The sequence below is a fragment of the Nothobranchius furzeri genome, chromosome 9, assembly GCF_043380555.1.
Source record: "Nothobranchius furzeri strain GRZ-AD chromosome 9, NfurGRZ-RIMD1, whole genome shotgun sequence".
In the NCBI taxonomy this organism is placed as follows: domain Eukaryota; kingdom Metazoa; phylum Chordata; class Actinopteri; order Cyprinodontiformes; family Nothobranchiidae; genus Nothobranchius; species Nothobranchius furzeri.
This window is the reverse complement of record NC_091749.1, coordinates 1,015,045-1,033,965: the sequence shown is the minus strand read 5'-3', so window position 1 is coordinate 1,033,965 and position 18,921 is coordinate 1,015,045. Positions and strand designations below refer to the sequence as shown.

Sequence of the window (18,921 nt, the reverse complement as noted above, 5' to 3'; positions counted from 1 at the left end):
AAGCTTGAGAGCTTTATTAAAGAGCAAATATTATCCTAAAGAGCAAATTATCCGAAGACAACTTACCAGCCATGTCCAGCGACGCCAGACCCTGCCCGACCTGCCAGACGGGCTCCATCTCCAGCGGCGACCTGCACGCTAAGTGTGAGGTCTGTCTCGGGGCTCACCACGCTGGCCTGGCCTTGACCCCGCAGGCCTCGTGCCCGTTTTATGCCGCTCTGCCCGTGGCAGAGAAGATTCGCCGGGTCGAGTACTTCACTCCCGCCGCCGACGAAGAATTTCCGGTGGCTGACTCGTACCCGCTGGACAAGGCTTTGGATTTCTTCGACGCCAGTCAGGAGCCGGCTGGCTTCAACCGGCTGGATGACGTCGCTGACAGCGAAAACTACGACGAGGCGGCATCCCTCCTAGACATAACGGAGGTCGACGAGCTTCACTCAGCGGGTCCTTCTGCCCCAGTGGCTTCTCGCTCCTCCCTGCCAGCAGTAAGAGCACTGCTCCAGGAGCTGCCCGCCATCATTTCTGCGGCAGCAGCCCACAAGGGGCTAGCTGTGCCAGAACCGGCCCCGCCTGAAGCGGATGATTTGGCGGGAATTTTCGGGGTGACTCAGACACGTTGTCCAGACCCTATCTGGCCGCGCTTCCCCGCTGCTATGAGCTGCTGGTCTGCCGCCTTCTCCGAGCCTGCCAAGCTCAAGGCGCCAGTCTCCACATATGCGCCCATCACCAAGGTCGAGGGGTTTTCCGACCAAGGCTGGCCGTCCGTTCCTCCACTAGAGCCGGACTTGGCCTCGCTGTTCGGCGCCAAGAACCACCTCGCTGGCCCGCGAGCTGTTCCCGCTTCAAAACATGACCAGCTGCTGACGCGGCTCACCGACCGCGCACATCAGTGTGCCTTTCAGACCGGCGCTGCAGGGAATAACATTGCCCTACTTGCCTTCGGCGTCTCAAAGATGATGGAGGAGCTGGAAGCTCCCGAGGAGTCGAAAGCCGTCATTACTAAGACTGCTGATGCTATCCTCAATCTGTGTGCTGCTGTGCTCACCGGTTCTGCTCGCATCGCTGCCTGGCAGACCCTCATCCAGCGAGCGATCTGGCTGAAGGCCCTGCCCTCCATTTCGGAACATCTACAAAGGGAGATGCTAGACGGCCCCATCACCACCAATGTTCTGTTTGGTCCCCATCTTAGGGGCGTCATTGAGCGGGCTCAGAAGACGGACGAACTATCGGCTACGGTGCGAGACCTGGTCCACCCTCGGTCAGCCTCGCACTCCGGCCGTTCAGCCAGAGGATGGGACGAACGGCGCGGAAGCTTCAGACGTCCAGCTGCACCGCCCGCTCCACGGGAGCGGGCCTCCCGCTTCGGCTCCACATCAGCAGGACCAGCGAGATGGCGGACAATGGTTCCGGCGGGGCCAGCAGACGCCGTCTTGGCAGTCCCAGGTGCAGGAGCCTCTCCGAGAGCAGCCACGGAAGTGACTCTTTGGGGGGAATGTGTGTGTTACTGATTGTTCTGATGTTGTTGTTGGTTTTGAAATAAAACCCAAAAAACGTCACTCAAAGAGCACAATCCTACAGTCCTCCGCAGAATCCTCTGCCGAGTTCTCACACATGTTCCCCACACCAAGCACTGCTGCACGCACACATGTTCCTGCAGGTACAGGCAGTCATAATACACGGCCAGCCTTAAGGGTGCGCTCCATTTGCCCTCCGGCCCCAGCATCCGGCCAGGCCCAACTCCGTTGGGTAGGGCAGGATGTCAGGTCGCTGTCTCGACCACGCGCGGCAGCACAGTGTGCGGCCCCATCCGCTGGCACTCTGTCGCCCCCGTGCACGGGCCCGGCTCCCACTCGTCCTTCACTCTCGGACGCCACGTTCCGCGGTGTGGACCAGCCTGTTCCAGCTGTTTCGCACTCGCCCTTTCGAGCGCAGCCCTCCATGGGTCGCCCCCAGCTCTCTGGTACGGGCGACGGCGGTAAGGGCGCATGCACAACCCTCGGACGTTGTTCACGTGACCGCGCACACGCGTCCACTGTCGGAACGCGCGCACGAGTGGCGCCGCCTTTGTATCATGAGCAAATGGATTTCGGACACCATTCATTGCGGTCACACACTTCATTTTCAGGCCACTCCACCTCCCTTCAACGGGATCGTGGAGACGACATTCACATCGCAAGTACAGTCTCAGGCCCTAGAGCTGGAGCTGCGGGAACTTCTGTCCAAGGACGCTATTTCCCGAGTCCCTCGCGGACAAGAACTCTCGGGCTTCTACTCCCGCTACTTCGTAGTACCGAAGAAGTCGGGAGGAATGAGGCCGATTCTCGACCTGTCCCTGTTCAACTGCTCCATAGCAGTAATGCATTTCCGCATGTTAACGATGAGACAAGTCCTGGAATATGTGCGCCCCGGGGATTGGTTCACGTCAATCGACCTGAAAGACGCACACTTCCACATACCAGTAGTTCCAAACCACCAGAAGTTTCTGCGTTTTTCGTTCAAGGGAGTTCAATATCAGTTCAATCGCCTCCCTTTCGGCTACTCGCTAGCCCCGCGCACCTTCTCCAAATGTCTGGAGACCGCGCTGCAGCCACTGCGCACGGAGGGAATGAGGGTCTTATTTTACCTGGACGATCTTCTCCTGTGCGCTCGGTCCAAGGACGAGGCGTCACAGCAAACCAGGAGGTTGACAGAGCATCTGTCAACCCTAGGGTTTTCTATAAACTGGGAGAAGAGCTCCATCCTTCCGTCCCAGTCGATTGTGTATCTCGGGGTGGAGCTGAACGCCTCCCTAATGAGAGCACGTTTATCGCCTGCAAGAGTGGCAGATCTCTCCACGGTGATCTCCCGTGTACAACCCCGCAAGATCGTGAGAGCCCTGTTAGTCATGAAACTCCTGGGCATGATGTCCGCAGCCCACTCGGTGGTACCGCTAGGTTTGCTGCGCACGGGGCGCTTGCAACGCTGGTTCGTCCGCCTCCGGGTACACCCAATACGTCAGAAGAGACGTATGTTGAGGATTCCCCCTTCAGTGGGCGGGGACCTCGCTCACTGGGGGAACCCCTGCATCCTCTCACGCGGGCTTCCCATCGGACGTCCTGCGTCACACGTATCTGTGTTTACGGATGCGTCACTGTCGGGGTGGGGGGGCACGTGCTTGTCCCATACGGTGGCAGATCGCTGGCCCTCCCACACGCACGAGCACATAAATGTGTTGGAGCTTATGACAGTGAGGAATGTGATCAGACACTTCGCTGCCCTTCCCGAGGGCCGTCATGTCGAAGTTCACATAGACAACCGGGTGGCGGCAGCCTACATAAATTGCCAAGGGCGAGTTCGATTGGGCATCTGGTCAGGATGCCTCCTGGACGCCTCCCCGGGGAGGTGTTTCGGGCATGTCCTGCCGGCAGAAGGCCCCCGGGTCGACCCAGGACACGTTGGAGAAGTTACATCTCCAATCTGGTCCGGGAACGCCTTGGGGTCCTGCCGGAGGAGCTGGTGGACAAGGCCGGGGAGAGGAGGGCCTGGAGCTCCCTAGTTGGGATGCTGCCCCCGCGACCCGGACCCGGATAAGCGGAGGAAGACGACGACGACGACGACGACGAGTTCGATCCCTCCCACTGTTGCGTGTCGCCACAGATTTACTGTGTTGGACACATGTCCACCTGCTGTCCATCAGAGCCATCTACATTCCGGGGGTACTGAATGTAGCGGCAGACATCCTGTCGAGAGGGGGACCCCGCGACTCCGACTGGCGTCTGCATCCCGCACTGATATCACAGATCTGGATCAGGTTCGGGGAACCGTCTGTGGATCTGTTCGCGGCTCGCGAAAACGCTCAGTGTCGCCTGTGGTTTTCCCTGAGTCCCCGGGACGGACCCCCGCTCGGGGCGGACACCTTCTCACACCAGCCCTGGCCTCGAACGCTCCTTTATGCGTTTCCACCAGTCCCTCTGATTCCCCGTTTCCTGGACCGAATTCGGTCGGAACAGCTCTCGGTGATTCTGGTGGCTCCCAGACGCTTGTCCGCGTCATGGTTTCCGGACCTGCAAGCGCTAGTGTCCGGCTCCCCGTGGAGGCTCCCGTGGAGGGCGGACGCCCTTCTCCAGGCGGATGGGATAATCAAACATCCTCCAGAAATAGGCCAGCGGCTGTGGGTCTGGCCGCTGAGCGGTCACGCTTAGAGGCTTCTGGGCTGCCGCATGATGTGGTCGCCACGATTCAGAGTGCGCGGGCGCCCTCTACCATTGCCTCTTACGCTGCTAAATGGGCAGCTTTCCAGAACTGGTGCGCAGAACGGAATGTTCAAGCGCTCTCCTGCCAGCTGGCGGATGTCCTATCGTTTCTGCAGATACTGATGGACAGGGGCCTCGCATTCAGCACTATTAAGACATATGCTGCAGCTATCTCATCATGTCATCAGGGTTTTGGAGATAGATCTGTTTTCAATCATCCCCTCACAAAACATTTTCTAAAAGGTGTCAGGAGGAACAGACCTGTGTCCCGCCCGCTTTTTCCCCAATGGGATCTAACGGTGGTTCTGCACGGCTTATCTGGAGCTCCATTTGAACCCTTGGATCAGGTCTCACTCAAGTTCCTGTCGCATAAAACTGCATTGCTGCTGGCGCTAGCATCAGTTAAGAGAGTGAGTGACCTGACCGCCCTCTCAGTGGCTCCCGCATGCCTCAGGATCCGGGAGGATGGCGGGTCTGCTGTTTTATGCCCCAATCCAGCCTTTGTGCCCAAAAGCATTAATGCTTCCTTCAAATCCAGGTCAATTTCATTGGCTGGACTTTTTCCTCCTCCCCATAATTCTGAGGAGGAGGCGGCTTCTCACCTTCTCTGCCCGGTGCGCGCGCTTGCACGATATGTGTCACGCACTTCAGGGATTCGTCGCTCACAAAACCTGTTTGTGCACTACAGGGAGTCTTCCCTTGGTCAGGCGCTGTCGGCCCAGCGCCTTTCACACTGGCTGTGTGACGCCATTTCACTCGCTTACACATCATCAGGGCGGGATCCCCCTGAGGCACTCAGGGCTCACTCAGCCAGAGGGATTTCCTCTTCGATGGCGCTCCTCAGTGGTGTGTCAATGGAAGACATTTGTCAGGCTGCTTCATGGGCTTCACCCTGTTCCTTTACTCGTTATTATTTACGAGATGTGTCTTCAGGATCCATCACTCGTTCAGTGCTTGGACCCCAGCAGGCTAAATGAATGCTTATGGCACCTCATTGGCCTTGCTGAGATGGATTTCATCCTCTTGTGGATTATGTTTTTTAGTGGGGGCCCCTCTTTTATCGTGGCTGCCTCAGTCTTTAAGCCTGGTCTGAGGCTGAACGTCCCCCACTAGAGGAGATTTGATTGGGTGTGTCCATTGGTTGTGTTAACCAGTGGGGCGTAAACCCATCCAGCTGCGCTTTATTCCAATAGCAGCTAGCTTAAGGGCTAAGACTAGACGAAATAGAACGTTGGTTAAGTATTGTAACCCCAGATTCTATGAGTCTAGTCGCAGCCCTTAAGCCACTGGCCCCACTGGTTATGATGGGAATAAGAGCCATTGGAGGTGAGCAGTGGGGTCACTGCGGTTATATACCACGAGGGGGCCCACTATTGGTGGGCGTACATTTTAGCTCTTCATGATTGGCTGATGCGGAGATCATCCTTCCAATAGCAGCTAGCTTAAGGGCTGCGACTAGACTCATAGAATCTGGGGTTACAATACGTAACCAACGTTTGACAGCTTTGCTTAGAGAGTTTTCCTCCAGTGGCCAGTCAGAGTTTGGCTCAAAAATCAACTGATTCACTCGGCAGTGATTCTGTTTTAACAATGGCCATGTTATGATTACATGGCCAACTAGAATTTGACATGTAAAGGGGTTTTACCAACCAACCTCAGATACAGGAGCTCAGATTTGTGGATCAGAAGGCAATGTGTCATGAGATTACTTAAGTCACGTGTATGAGTGTGTGCTTGTCAAGTCACGTACGCTGATTAAATATATGGGTCATATATTTCATTTCATCCTTATTAATCTAAGCACAGATTAATCAACCTTATTATTTAAGCACAGATTAATCAACCTTATTATTTAAGCACAGATTAATCAAAACTTTTCATTTAACCATTCTGTTCATTTCATTATATGATTAATTAACTCATATGAGCTGAAAATGTTCACTTTTATTCAGAGGCAGAAGGAATCCTGTAGGAGCGATAAGCCGAAGCATTAGGGCTTGAAACGGGAACAGTTTAGTTGAAAATATGTTATCCTGTGTTTAAAGCTGCAAAGGCCTGGACTCCAGCTGATAGAATAGCAGGATCCAGCAGATTAAAGGTACTAGATGTAGACTTGTGTCTCCATATGACTGGATACTGAAGAGGTCAAACTGTGGATGAAAAACTGACCATTTCTGGACGCTACAAGAATAAATAATAAAGAAATAGTCGGGCAGTGTCGACGGTCCATTGACGGCTCTCAGCTCTCTTTCTAGTCTCTGCTCTAAGTGCGGGGTGGGATCTACGGTCTTTCTCCGCATGCTATTGGATACCAAACAACCAGACGTACTCACCGCTACGGATGTCAAGTCAACAATGCGGTCCGCTCTACTCCGTCAAAAATAATGCAAATACGTCCTTTTCAAAATAAACTTAAGCACCTCCATCTCCCCTTGACTAAAAGAAAACCCTATGTCAAAAATAGTCCAAAGTTGATGCCAAAGCCATTTCAAATGATCCACAGCTATCTTTATACCAGTAGCATCCCATCCACCTACAGAGTGCTGTGATTGGCCCACCAAACCAAAACAACGCTGTGATTGAACCACCACGGCACAGCGGCCATCTTGGTTTGCTAACTTGCAGGAGCATCCCGGCCATTTGACTGACAGTGTGCTATGATTAGCCCATCAAACATATAGAGCACTGTGATTGGACTGCTTTGGATGTCTGTCAACAAGGCAGTCCGCCATTCCATCATGGAAAAACTACTGAGCACGTAAAAAAATATAAATAATACATCGCTTTTTTTCTAAATAAGTGCGCTGTTATTGGCCAGTCCCAAGACGCCAAGACTGCGAGGTTCTAGGCTAGGCTATCCCATAATGCCTCTGAACAGCATACCACCAAAACTACAGATACCCAATGGCCAAAACACTGAGAACGATAATCTTCCGACTAGCATGCACCAGCATTAACGTGAGTGGCCAGGTATGGATTCAAACCAGGAGCTGGAGTGGAGCCACGGCCGCGGCCGAATCAACCTACAAGCAGTGAAGGAAAAAATGCATTCACATGCTGGAAAATCAAGCAGTTTTTCCACTCTAAAAAATGAGAAAGGTGAGCGAAATTTCACGGCGCAGTGCAATCTTTGTCTGCCAGCTAACAACCTACTATCTGCATCCGAAGACTCAACATCTAATCTGAAGAAACACCTTAAAGTAAGTCATTTTTATAGACTCAGTCTAGTTTTGCTTCTTTCATGTATTGTTTGACAGTGCCTGTATGTCATTTCTCTCAGTCACAGTGTCTGTTTGCTCTGAAATGACGCCAGTAGCTTGATGAAATGCTGTTGTGATGGATTTCCCATAAATGTGTTATAATGTTAAAATCGTTCCCATTGGAGTGGCAGTAAACGTTAATTCACAATACTTTGCATGTTTAAAGCAGATGGTTGCAAATAGCCTGCACATGGCTGCAAGACAGGTGAACTTCATTTCAGAGTACTAAATATAAAATCTGGTAAAAACGTACAGAGTTATTATGCTAAAAACTGTTTGCATGTTTGTTTGTTTGTTTTAAATCACTGAGAGGTAGCAATGTTGTGCCTCTATGTGAAATATTCAATAAAAACATTTCATTTACGGTTAATTTAAATGAACACTTCTCCGGTACTCCTCATTAAATACGTTGGATAGCACTTTATTGCATTTATTGGCTCTGTGCGTCCCAAAACATCATCACTAAAACTGGATCTATGTCTGTTTTTGTTGTTTTAGAGGAAACTCCCCGGTGTCCTACTGCAAATTTCAGACGCATCATCAGATGACTCGATCTCTAGTACGCCGCCTCCTCTCAAGCAATCAACTCTATGCACCTCCTCACTTACTCAAAGAAGACTTAATGGATTAGCGTCGGGGTACGTCAGAGCAGATGTACAACCTTTTTCACTGGTAGAGAACGCATCATTTTGGAAGTTGATTGAGGGAATCTGTGGTGGCATATCAAGAAAATCTTTAATGCAACACATTGAAAGTCAGGCTCAAAAAATGAAAGAGGCACTGACAGGAACTCTCGGCTATGGTGAAGCTGTTTGCACAACAGCGGACATACGTAAGGACGGCCCACCATAAGAGTTGTTTGGGTATTACCTGCCAATGGATTGAGCCTGAGACCTTGCAGCGGAAGTCTACTGCGCTATTCTGTGAACGACTAAAACGACACACATACGATGCCAAACTTGCATTCACAGTTTCAAACCCAGAGCAAAGTCAGTGCAACTGTGACTGATAATGGAAGCAATTTTGTGGAAGCTTTCAGTGAACACAGAGGGCCTGAAGCTGAGGATGAAACTGACGGTGTAGTAGAAGGTGATGTACAAGCTGCTGATGCTGCAGATCCAGACGAAGAACTTTTATTTTGTTGCCACCTCATCATGGCTGTGCTGCACACACTCTTAATCTTATTGCGACATCAGACTTGAACAAAGCAGCATCACAGGGTGTTCACAGAGAACTCTGCCTATGTGCCATGTCTAAATGTGCAGCCATGTGGAACAAAGCCCACCGCTCATGTGGTGCTGCTGATGCCATCCAACAAACTGCCCAGATGAGATGCCCGGTGCCATCAGTGACAAGGTGGAGCTCAGAGTACCACGCCATTGCAAAACTGATGAGCCTCTGATGACCGTCTGAGTGGCATCTGCGACCGCCTCAGTGTGTCTGAATTCCACCCACAAGAGATTACATTTCTGAAAGAGTACATAACCATCCTTCAACCACGGGCCTACTCCATAGACCTTCTCCAAGGAGACAAGAACTGCTTCTTTGGTTTCATTGTTCCAACTATTGTAAGCCTGAAAGCCAAACTGGCTGACAACATAACACAGGCACAGTCTTCATGCACACACTTGCAGCTGGGATTAAAGCTGCTGACACTGGTTTTGGGACGGCATTTGCCAGTCATGAAGCATCCACCACTCCAGTATCCCGTCTCTGGTGGCTTGCAGATGTGGAGAGAGATGAAATGAAAAGAAAGATGATTTAAGAAGCTTCTCTAACCAACTCAGGAGGACTCTTTGCAACTGGTCGCAGTATTTTCTGTCTGGGTTTTGTGTTTTCAGATTATCACTTGTAAGTCGCTTTGGACAAACGCGTCTGCTAAATACATAAACATAAACATAAACAACAGCAACTGCCTCAAAAGGACCCAATCCTCTTGAAGATGATGACAGCTTCTTTACTTTTGAGACAGCAGTGACAACTCCAACTGCAGAAGAAGAGGTGCAGAGGTATTTTAAGTGGATCACCATGAGCATTATCGTTATTGTCATAATTAGTATTGTGACTACTTTGTGTTGCTTTTGCAAAAAAAAAAAAAGACAGATAAGCACTTTGAAACGTCTCTATTGCTGCACTACAACCACCTTTACTGGTCTGTTGATTAGGAAAGTATATGTACTAGGAAAGTATACGTAGTAAAGTACTACAGATGGGTGGTTAGTGGCTACTGTGACATGGCATGAAACCAAACTAGTTTATTTTTGTTTATGTTTGTATAAAAGCAACACATTTTGCCTTCCTCTCCTCCAGCTTCACTGGCTGCCAGTCAACTCCAGGGTTCATTTCAAGATCCTGGTTCTGGTCTATAGGGCCTTACATGGACAAGCACCATCTTACATTGGTGATCTTCTTAGTCCCTACACCCCCAGCAGGTCCCTGAGGTCCAGAGACCAAAGCCTACTGGTTGTGCAGCACCAGGCTAAAGGTCAAAGGTGACAGATCATTTGCTGCTGTGACCCCCAGACTCTGGACCTCTCTCCCCCTGAGCCTGAGATCAGTGGACTCAGTGGTCTCCTTTAAAAAGCAGCTGAAGACTCACTTGTTCAAGCTGGCTTTTGTATGACCTTCTTCACCTCTCTCTCTTTATTCTGCTCTCCCCACCTATTCCACCTTCCTCAGGATCCACTGGTTTCCCTCTTTCCTGTTCACTCTCTCTCTTTCTTAACATGTTTAATCACAATTGTCAATTTTTGCTCATTTTAAATATATTTTTAACCATTTTCTAAATTATTTTTCATATTTTACATTTTTTGTTTTTGTGAAGCGCCTCGTGATTTTTATCTTGAGAGGCACTATAGAAATGATATTTTCTTCTTCTTCTTCTTCAGGTTAGCCTAGAGGTGCAGAAAGGGTTAATGGAGTACTCTTCACTAGTCCTACCATGTCAACCATGGTTAGTTCTCATTCTCTCTCAGAGTCTAACTTCCACTCAGACTCAGAGATCTGCAGCCTTGTGCAACGATGTTATCAGCCTAGAGAGACACTTTTCCTTTAAAGCCTGACATGAACTAATGATCAGGAAACAACTGTGACTAATATTAATACAACAATCATTTACTTTTACAACAATGAAACTAAACACAACGTAAGCTTCCACCAGAGAGCAGAAAACACGTTTACGGTTAAATGAAAAAACAGCAGCAGCTCAGGAGGTAGAGCGGGTTGCCTCATGGTCATGGGATCGACTCCAGCTCCCGCCAGGGGTGTCCTGCTGTTGTGTCCTTGGGCAAGGCACTTCACCCAACTCGGTTGTGTTAGTGGTGGTCAGAGAGGCCGACGACGCCAAATGGCAGCCTCGCCTCTGTCAGACCTCCCCAGGGCGGCTGTGGCTACAAGTAGCTTACCATCACTAGCAGTGTGTGAATGTGAGAGTGTGTGAAAGCGTCTTTGGGTGTTTTAAACAAGCGCTGTATAAGTTTAATGATGATGATGATGAGTATTATTAAATCCTATTAAAATTATTAAAAAGAAAGAGCTCTTATAAACTTAGAGATGTATAGACATGAAAGAAATATTTGTTAAAGGGTAAATTGGCGTGTTTAAAGTTAAAATGTTGGTGCACGCAACAGCTTTCCAACATTTAATATTACAAATAAGTATGCAGTAAAGTAAAAGTGGGAAATCAGAGCGTTATTGTTTTATCAGAGATCAACGAGAAAACAACACGGATTGGGCGGAAGGGGGGGTGTCGGTGTTAGATTTATACATCTACACCAATGTCAAGAGCAATCTATGGCAATGTGTGGCTCTCGTCTTCATGCAGCAAAAATGCGTGCCTTCGAGGTATGCCCATCCAAGGGTTGCGCCATGGCTGCCTTCCGTATAGCAGTGGGTAGAGGAGGGTAGGAGTGGGGGGCGAGTATCAGTGTGAACTCACACGGGAGGGTGAGAAGGGGGAGAAAGGGGAGGACATGGGGTAAACCAGCAAAAGCAGCCAGACTGCGACACGTTTAACCATCATGGACAACTCAGAGGAAGAGGGTGGACTATGGAGAGCATAAATATCTTTTCTTCAGTCTCTACAAAGGCTCCTGTGTGATTACCTCAGCTTTTCTAAGTTGTTTACCTGTAAATAGTTAAGTCTATTGTTTGTGTTATTTAAATGAGTTTTGTTGTACTCTGTTTAGTGTTGGTTAGTTAGAAGTTATTTAAAGGGATAATTTACAACTTTATCACATTATTAAATCATGTTCTTGGGCCTGTTTGTGCTCAAATGAGCCTTTACAGGGTTAATGACAAGTCACTGCGACCGCACCTCCCTCTGTAGCCAGAAAATCACACTTGCAACTTGAGAGTAGCGGCAGCTGTTTAGCTGACATACCCGGTGCTGCAGTCTGCTTCCAGCAGGTTTCCTGTGTGTTATAGATCATCTGATATGTTTGATTTAGCGATGAATCCCTTCTGTAGATGCTCATGAGGCTTGGAAGACGTTTCACACAGAGAGAAGATGAGTTTTGCCTTTCGTTCTACTACACAGACACTAGAGGTGATAGAAATAAGCCCAGACTCCCTCATCTGATGTCATTTAATTTAGGTTTCGAGATCAGTTTTCACACATATTTGACATAATTTCTGGTGATAAATTCATGTAAAAAACAACGAATGTGAGGAGCTGTTTGAGAGCCGGAAGAGCCGGTTTACTTTAGCGAGCCGAGCCGTAACATTTGGTTCTCTTAAAAGAGCCGGTTCATTTCATCGAGCTGAGCCGAAAGAGCCCGTTCTTCTAAAGGAGCCGGAGGTCCCATCACTACAGTGCTACTCAGTGATATGTGCTACTTTGGGGAAATGCGCAGACCAACAACTACGTCACAGGCTGTTTACCTGTCGAGATGCGCTACCTCCGGAAGTTGATATATTGCTGCTTGTTCTATGTTTACCTGACAGTTAGCTTGTAAAACGTTATTACTCTGTAAACAAGACATTTCTCCCATTGCTTACCATCATTCACGTAATCAGGTCAGTCTTTCTTTATAAATAAATCACGACAAACACTATTTATTTGCTATTATTTATACTACAGTTCTGTTTTTTTGAGCAATATCACCTATTTAAAATGAACCATGCTTAACAAGCATGTTTCTATACTGTAAACAAGAGGGAAACTTTCGTAACATGCTTCGGTAGGAATATTCAACCAGGAAGCACGGATAGTCAGAGTACCAGCAGAAAAAAAGTTGCAACACCCCCAGTCATCTTGTCACGCCCTGTCCTGTCTCCCCATTCTGTTTAGTCCTGTGTCCACCTGCCTCTCGTCTCCCAATCACCCAAGGTCCCAGCTCCTCCTGCGTTTGAACCCTGTTAGTCCATTTTGTCTGGTTGACTCATTGTTTCATTGTCCAGCGTGTGTTCATGATTAAAGACTCTAAACTCATCCTGGTTTGCCTTCCTGCTTCCCTCATCCGCATGTGGATCCTTGTATCCGCCTCACTCACCGGCATGTTGTGACACATCTCAGAGGTTATCACGCAGACAGATTAGCTCCAACTGAGTCAGATTACATTAGTGACAGAACGGATTTAACAGCAATATTAGAACAATCCAGTGAATGATGGTTCATATGCTGTTGTTCTACGTTCCCCCTGGATCGTGACACTGGTTTTAGAGAGTATCACAGCACTGAAACTGCATTAGTGAGAGTTACAAATGATATTCTCATGGCCTCAGATAAGAATCTTGTGTCTGTTCTAGTCTTGTTAGATCTCAGTGCTGCCTTTGACACAGTTGATCACAATGTTCTTTTAGAAAGACTTGAACATGTTGTAGGGATCAAAGGAACAGCGTTAGGCTGGTTTAAATCCTACCTGTCTGACAGATTTCATTTTGTAAATGTACATGACAAATCGTCTTCATACTCCAGGGTTACTTGCGGAGTACCACAGGGTTCAGTGCTTGGACCAATTCTTTTTACTATATATATGCTCCCAATTGGTAAAATCATTAGACAGCATGGGATAAACTTCCACTGTTATGCTGACGATACCCAGCTATATTTATCCATTAACCCTGATGAACCTAATCGGTTGGGTAGATGACAGGCTTGTCTTGAGGACATACAAAAGTGGATGACTCTAAACTTTTTGCTTTTAAATCAAGACAAGACGGAAGTTCTGATCTTTGGACCAGAAATCCAGAAAAGGAAATTGCTTAGCCAATCGCCTGACCTGAATGGCATTACATTAATCTCTGAGAACAAAGCAAGGAACCTTGGTGATATCTTCGACCAGGACATGTCATTCAAATCCCAGGTTAAACAGGTTTGTAGGATTTCCTTTTTCCACCTTCGGGATATTGCTAAGATTAGAAGCATCCTTTCCAGGAGTGATGCTGAAAAACTAGTTCATGCATTTATTACATCAAGACTGGATTACTGTAATTCATTACTCTCAGGAAGTCCACAGAATGTAGTTAAAAGTCTTCAGCTTGTCCAAAATGCTGCAGCTAGAGTTCTGATGAGGATTAAAAAGAGAGATCATATCTCTCCTGTCTTAGCTTCCCTACATTGGCTACCTGTTAAATTCAGAATAGATTTTAAGATCCTTCTTCTCACATATAAAGCTCTTAATAATCAAGCTCCATCATACATCAGTGATCTGATTGTTCCATACGTTCCTAACCGAGCACTTCGCTCTCAGACTGCAGGTCTACTGGTGGTTCCCAGAATATCTAAAATTAGGATGGGAGGCAGATCTTTTAGTTATCAGGCTCCTCTCCTGTGGAACCAGCTCCCAGCTTTAGTCCGTGAGGCAGACACTTTGTCTACTTTTAAGACTAGGCTTAAAACATTTTTATTTGATAGGGCCTATGGTTAAAATCTGATGTTAGCCTAGATCTGGACAAGTGGGGGAGTACAGGGAGGTGGAGTGTACAGTCGGTAAAGATTGGTGATTTTAACATCCATATCTGCTGTCCTGACAATGTGCTTGCTAAAGGTTTTTTTTATTTGCTAGATTCATTTAATCTAACTCAATGGGTATCATCCCCAACTCATGCCAGGGGCCACACCCTGGACCTGGTTCTCTCTTTTGGTCTCCCCGTCATGAACCTTGTGACTTTGCCTCCTGTGTTCTCTGACCACTCTCCTATACTCTGTGATGTTACGTTGCCATGTCCTGTCCCTGTGTGTGAAGCTCCAGCTACTAGGTTCAGAGCCCTGGATGCAGAAACTATTTCAAAGTTTGTGGACTGTATGTCTGTAAGGTTAGAGACCTTTAACCCAGATCCATCTAACGTTGATCACTATTCACAACACTTTGATGTACTTTGTAATCAGATCCTGGACATGGTTGCCCCTCTCAAACTGTGCAAGTCTCGGCCTAGGAGGGAGCCTTGGCTCTCTGATGTCACACGGGCTTGCAGGCCGGCGTGTAGATCCTCTGAGAGAAAGTGGAAAAAGGATGGCCTACAGGTCTCGCGTGAGTTGTTCAGAGCATCTCTGGTTGCTTATCAGGATGCTGTGAGGGCCGCCAGAACGGCCTATTTTGCAGACATCATCGAAACAAGCTCCAAGAATCCCAGGATTCTGTACAAAACACTAAACTCAGTTCTGGTGTATCAGGAGCCGAGCTCCATGTCTCCTACAGCTGCTGGAAACTCTGAAGCTTTTCACAAATTCTTTGTTGATAAAGTGTCGGGCATTAGAGCAGTCATTTCTGGTAACTCTGTTGACCCTGTTCCAGTTCATCCATCACCACCCACCCTGAGCTCCCTCAATACTAGTTTAGTCTGTACCTTGAGCTCAGTCACATCCCCAGTGAGTCGTGGAGGATGGCTGCTTATACTGAGCCAGGATTCTCTGGAGGTTTCTTCCTGTTGAAAGGGAGTTTTCCTCTCCACTGTCGCTGCATGCTTGCTTAGTATGAGGATTGCTGTAAAGACTCTGACACTAGTCAGTGACTCGATGCGACCTGCTGGGTTCCTTATATAGGAAACTTGTTGCTGACTGGCTTAATGACCAGGGGTCTCATTTATCCAACACTGCGTAGAATCCTTACTAAAACCGTACTTAAGCTCAGCAAAAAAAAAGTACTCACACCAAGCAGGTTTGTGATCTATCAAACATGGAGGACGCACAGCTGCACGCAATCTCCGCTTCATAAATCAGAGACTAACGAGAATGTTTCTCAGCTGCATTTTAGTCACATCCCACCTTCACCACGCCCACTTTCTGCCATAAATAGTCAATGCAAAGGCAGAAACCTCATACAGCCATTACTACAGTGTCTTGACGACATAAAGGCTTGGATGTCTGAGAACTTTTTAAAATTCAATGATAAAAAGACTGAGGTGATGATTTTTGGTAGTCCTACTGAGACACCCAATGTGTTTGTAGATTCCTTGGCCCAGTTTGTTAAACCAACTGTCACCAACCTGGGGGTCAAAGTGGACTGTGATCTGAAGTTTGAACATCAGATTAGGGCGGTGGTAAAATCGAGCTTCTTTCACCTCAGGCAGCTGGCAAAAATAAAGCCAATTCTTTCACGGCAGCACTTTGAGACGGTGATCCACGCCTTTGTAACCACTCGGCTGGATTACTGTAACGCACTCTACATTGGGGTCAGTGCATCATGTATTAGTCACCTACAGAGGGTGCAAAATGCCGCAGCTCATCTTTTAACTGGCACTCGAAAGTTTGAGCACATGTCCCCCTGTTTTAGCTTCACTTCACTGGCTGCCCATTTCTTTTAGGATTCATTTTAAAGTTCTTTTATTTGCTTTTAAAGGTCTTCATGGCCTCGCCCCCTCTTATCTCTCTGACCTGATACAGCCTTACACTCCCTCCCGCTCTCTCAGGTCTGCTGATCAGCTGCTCCTGATTGTACCCAGGACTGAGCGTAAACTTAGAGGAGATCGCGCTTTTGCTGTTGCAGCTCCGAAACTGTGGAACGAACTTCCTTTAGAGATAAGACAGGCCAGTTCCTTCTCTGTTTGTAAGGCAGTCCTGAAAACACACCTCTTTACCCTGGCTTTTAATACCTTGTGAGATGTTGGTTTCTATTTTTTGTTTTATTTTTGCTGTTTTAGGTGATTCAAATGCGGTTTTATCAAGTTTTATCAAGTTTTTATTTTTTAATATAGGGCTAGTTTAATTTTATGTATCATGTGTTTTATTTATCTTTGCTGTTTTCTGTCTAGTCAATTGTTTTAATGTACTTTCTGTACAGCACTTTGTTCCTGTGCTGGGTCTTTTAAAGTGCTTTAGAAATAAACTGGATTGATTGATTGATTGATTGAATGCAAAGTGCCTTGTGGACCTCATGCATATACATAAGCCGGCTGTTGCAGCGCTCCACCAGTCACGATGGCGACTGTAGATCAAGGCAGATCAAGAAAGCGCAATTTCACAGAAGCAGAAGTTGAGGTACCTGTGGGTGAGGTGGAGAAGTGAAAGGAAGTGCTTTTTGGAGGTCACAGCAGTGGCAAAACAAATAAGAGAAAATCATCAGAGTGGCACAGCGTTGCTGAAGCCGTCAATGCTGTGAGTTTGCCAGAGAGATCTGTGGCGGATATTAAAAAGAAATGGTCCGACCTGAAGGAGGAGGCAAAGAAAAAAAAAGATGTTTTGCGGCCGCCAGGGTGTGTCTGCCACTGGCGTAGGCGCTGGCACCTCTGATCTCCCACCGCTCGCTGTTACGATCTCAGCAGTACTCGGACTGGCAAGCGTGCGTGGCATCGTGCCGGAGAAGGAGGGAGACACTGACCATGCAGAGGAAACTGGTAACGTTTAAGCCTTTTAGTAATACAAATCAAATGTGTCCATCATTAAAATATAAAACAAAACCAAATCTCGTTGTTCCCCCCAGTGACTCCGGACGAAGGGTCCAACGAGGCATCCCGGGCGACGACCGAAGATGTGGCTGCAGGGTCGGCCTGTCCCACCAGTGCGCTTCAGGTGCATGGCGTACCTGGAAGTGGCCGGGTGCTAACAGACGCTAGCCTGCAGGCACAGAGGGACAATATCAGTGCGGTTAACGAAGTGAGGGAAGAACTGCACAGAATATGTGACGTCCTGACTGGAATTTCAGGAACACTTAAGGAATTGGTGAAAAAATAAAATATGAAAATCATGCCTCCTGTGTTGGTTCTATAAACGACGCAAGACATTCTGTCTCAATCTGGCCCCCTGCTGATATTCCACATGTCGGGGCGGGGGCTGCACTTCAGGCTGCTCAAGGTGGGGAGGGGGAGGTAGACCCGATGGGAGAGGAATGTTGCTCCTCAGTGCGATGTTGTGCAGGACACCGCAGGCCAGAATTACTCTGCACACCTTTTTGGGTTGGTATAGCAGTCTGCCCCTGACACATCCAAACATCTCTGTAAAATGGGTTTATTCTCAATAGTTTAATTATAAAATTCAAAACTTAATATGCTTTAACACAAATGTTGTGCTGGTTCCACCAACTGGTGGATCTGAGTATTGCACATTGAGACACAGACTTTTGGAGACTTGAAGACGCAAGCTAGGAAAACGAACAACAAAGTGAATGAGGACTGAAACGTTCATGGTGTGAAACATGCTTCATTCACTAATATAGGTTAGTTTACTAGTGTGTAAAAACAGACTTTGTGAAAGTGCTGATTTAGAAAAGGGACAAGAGTGAGTGCTTTGGAATTGTAGTTACTTTCCAGCTGTTGATTAGAACATGTTTAAAACACTAATAATAATTAATAAATACCACGAGGATTGTCTCCAGCTGCCCCAGAGGCGAGTCTGGGCCGTGTGTGTGTGTGTGTGTGTGTGTGTGTGTGTGTGTGTGTGTGTGTGTGTGTGTGTGTGTGTGTGTGTGTGTGTGTGTGTGTGTGTGTGTGTGTGTGTGTGTGTGTGTGTGTGTGTGTGTGTGTGTGTGTGTGTGTGTGTGTGTGTGTGTGTGTGTGTGTGTGTGTGTGTGCTGCTGCTGCTGACAGAAACAACAGCAGGCAGTCCTGATGCACCTACACCTTTCACTCATCTGGGCTGTCTTTCTCTGCAGCTGCTGAAGAAACTGTACCGGCTGCTGAACAACATCGTGGTGATCTTTATTCCGTGGGAAGTACGGATCAAGAAAATTGAAAGTGAGTCATTTATTTATTTCAGCAATGCAGGAAAACTAAGTGGCTGTGATTTAAACAACATGAGCTGTTTTGAGGATTTCCTACAGTCACAAACCAACATCTACCAGAGCTGGAGCTCAGGTCTAGCGGAGAAACTTCTCTGTGTGGAATTGTCATGCAGGCCTATCTGAGGCAGAGAGCTGCCTTTTCCTCATTCTTAGAACTGTTTATGGACGAGGTCATGATTCACTAGAAGCTGTAAAATAACCCAACTCGGTCGAGTTGAGAGTAAAATACATCTACTAGAATTATGATTTGAGATGGTTGAAGGTGTCTGAAGA

The 18,921-nt window shown here is 47.7% G+C and overlaps 1 protein-coding gene across 5 annotated transcripts in view; it reads left to right on the top strand.

Annotated features, from left to right (window-relative positions):
- Nucleotides 1-18,921, top strand: part of LOC107373975 (transmembrane channel-like protein 3) — a 296,837-nt gene that overhangs the window by 26,205 nt on the left and 251,711 nt on the right. For all 5 annotated transcript variants that reach the window (XM_070554580.1, XM_070554581.1, XM_070554582.1 and 2 more), the window contains one exon: nucleotides 18,520-18,601. In XM_070554580.1, coding sequence (XP_070410681.1) covers nucleotides 18,520-18,601 — 82 coding nt within the window. The remainder of the gene's footprint in view (nucleotides 1-18,519; nucleotides 18,602-18,921) is intronic.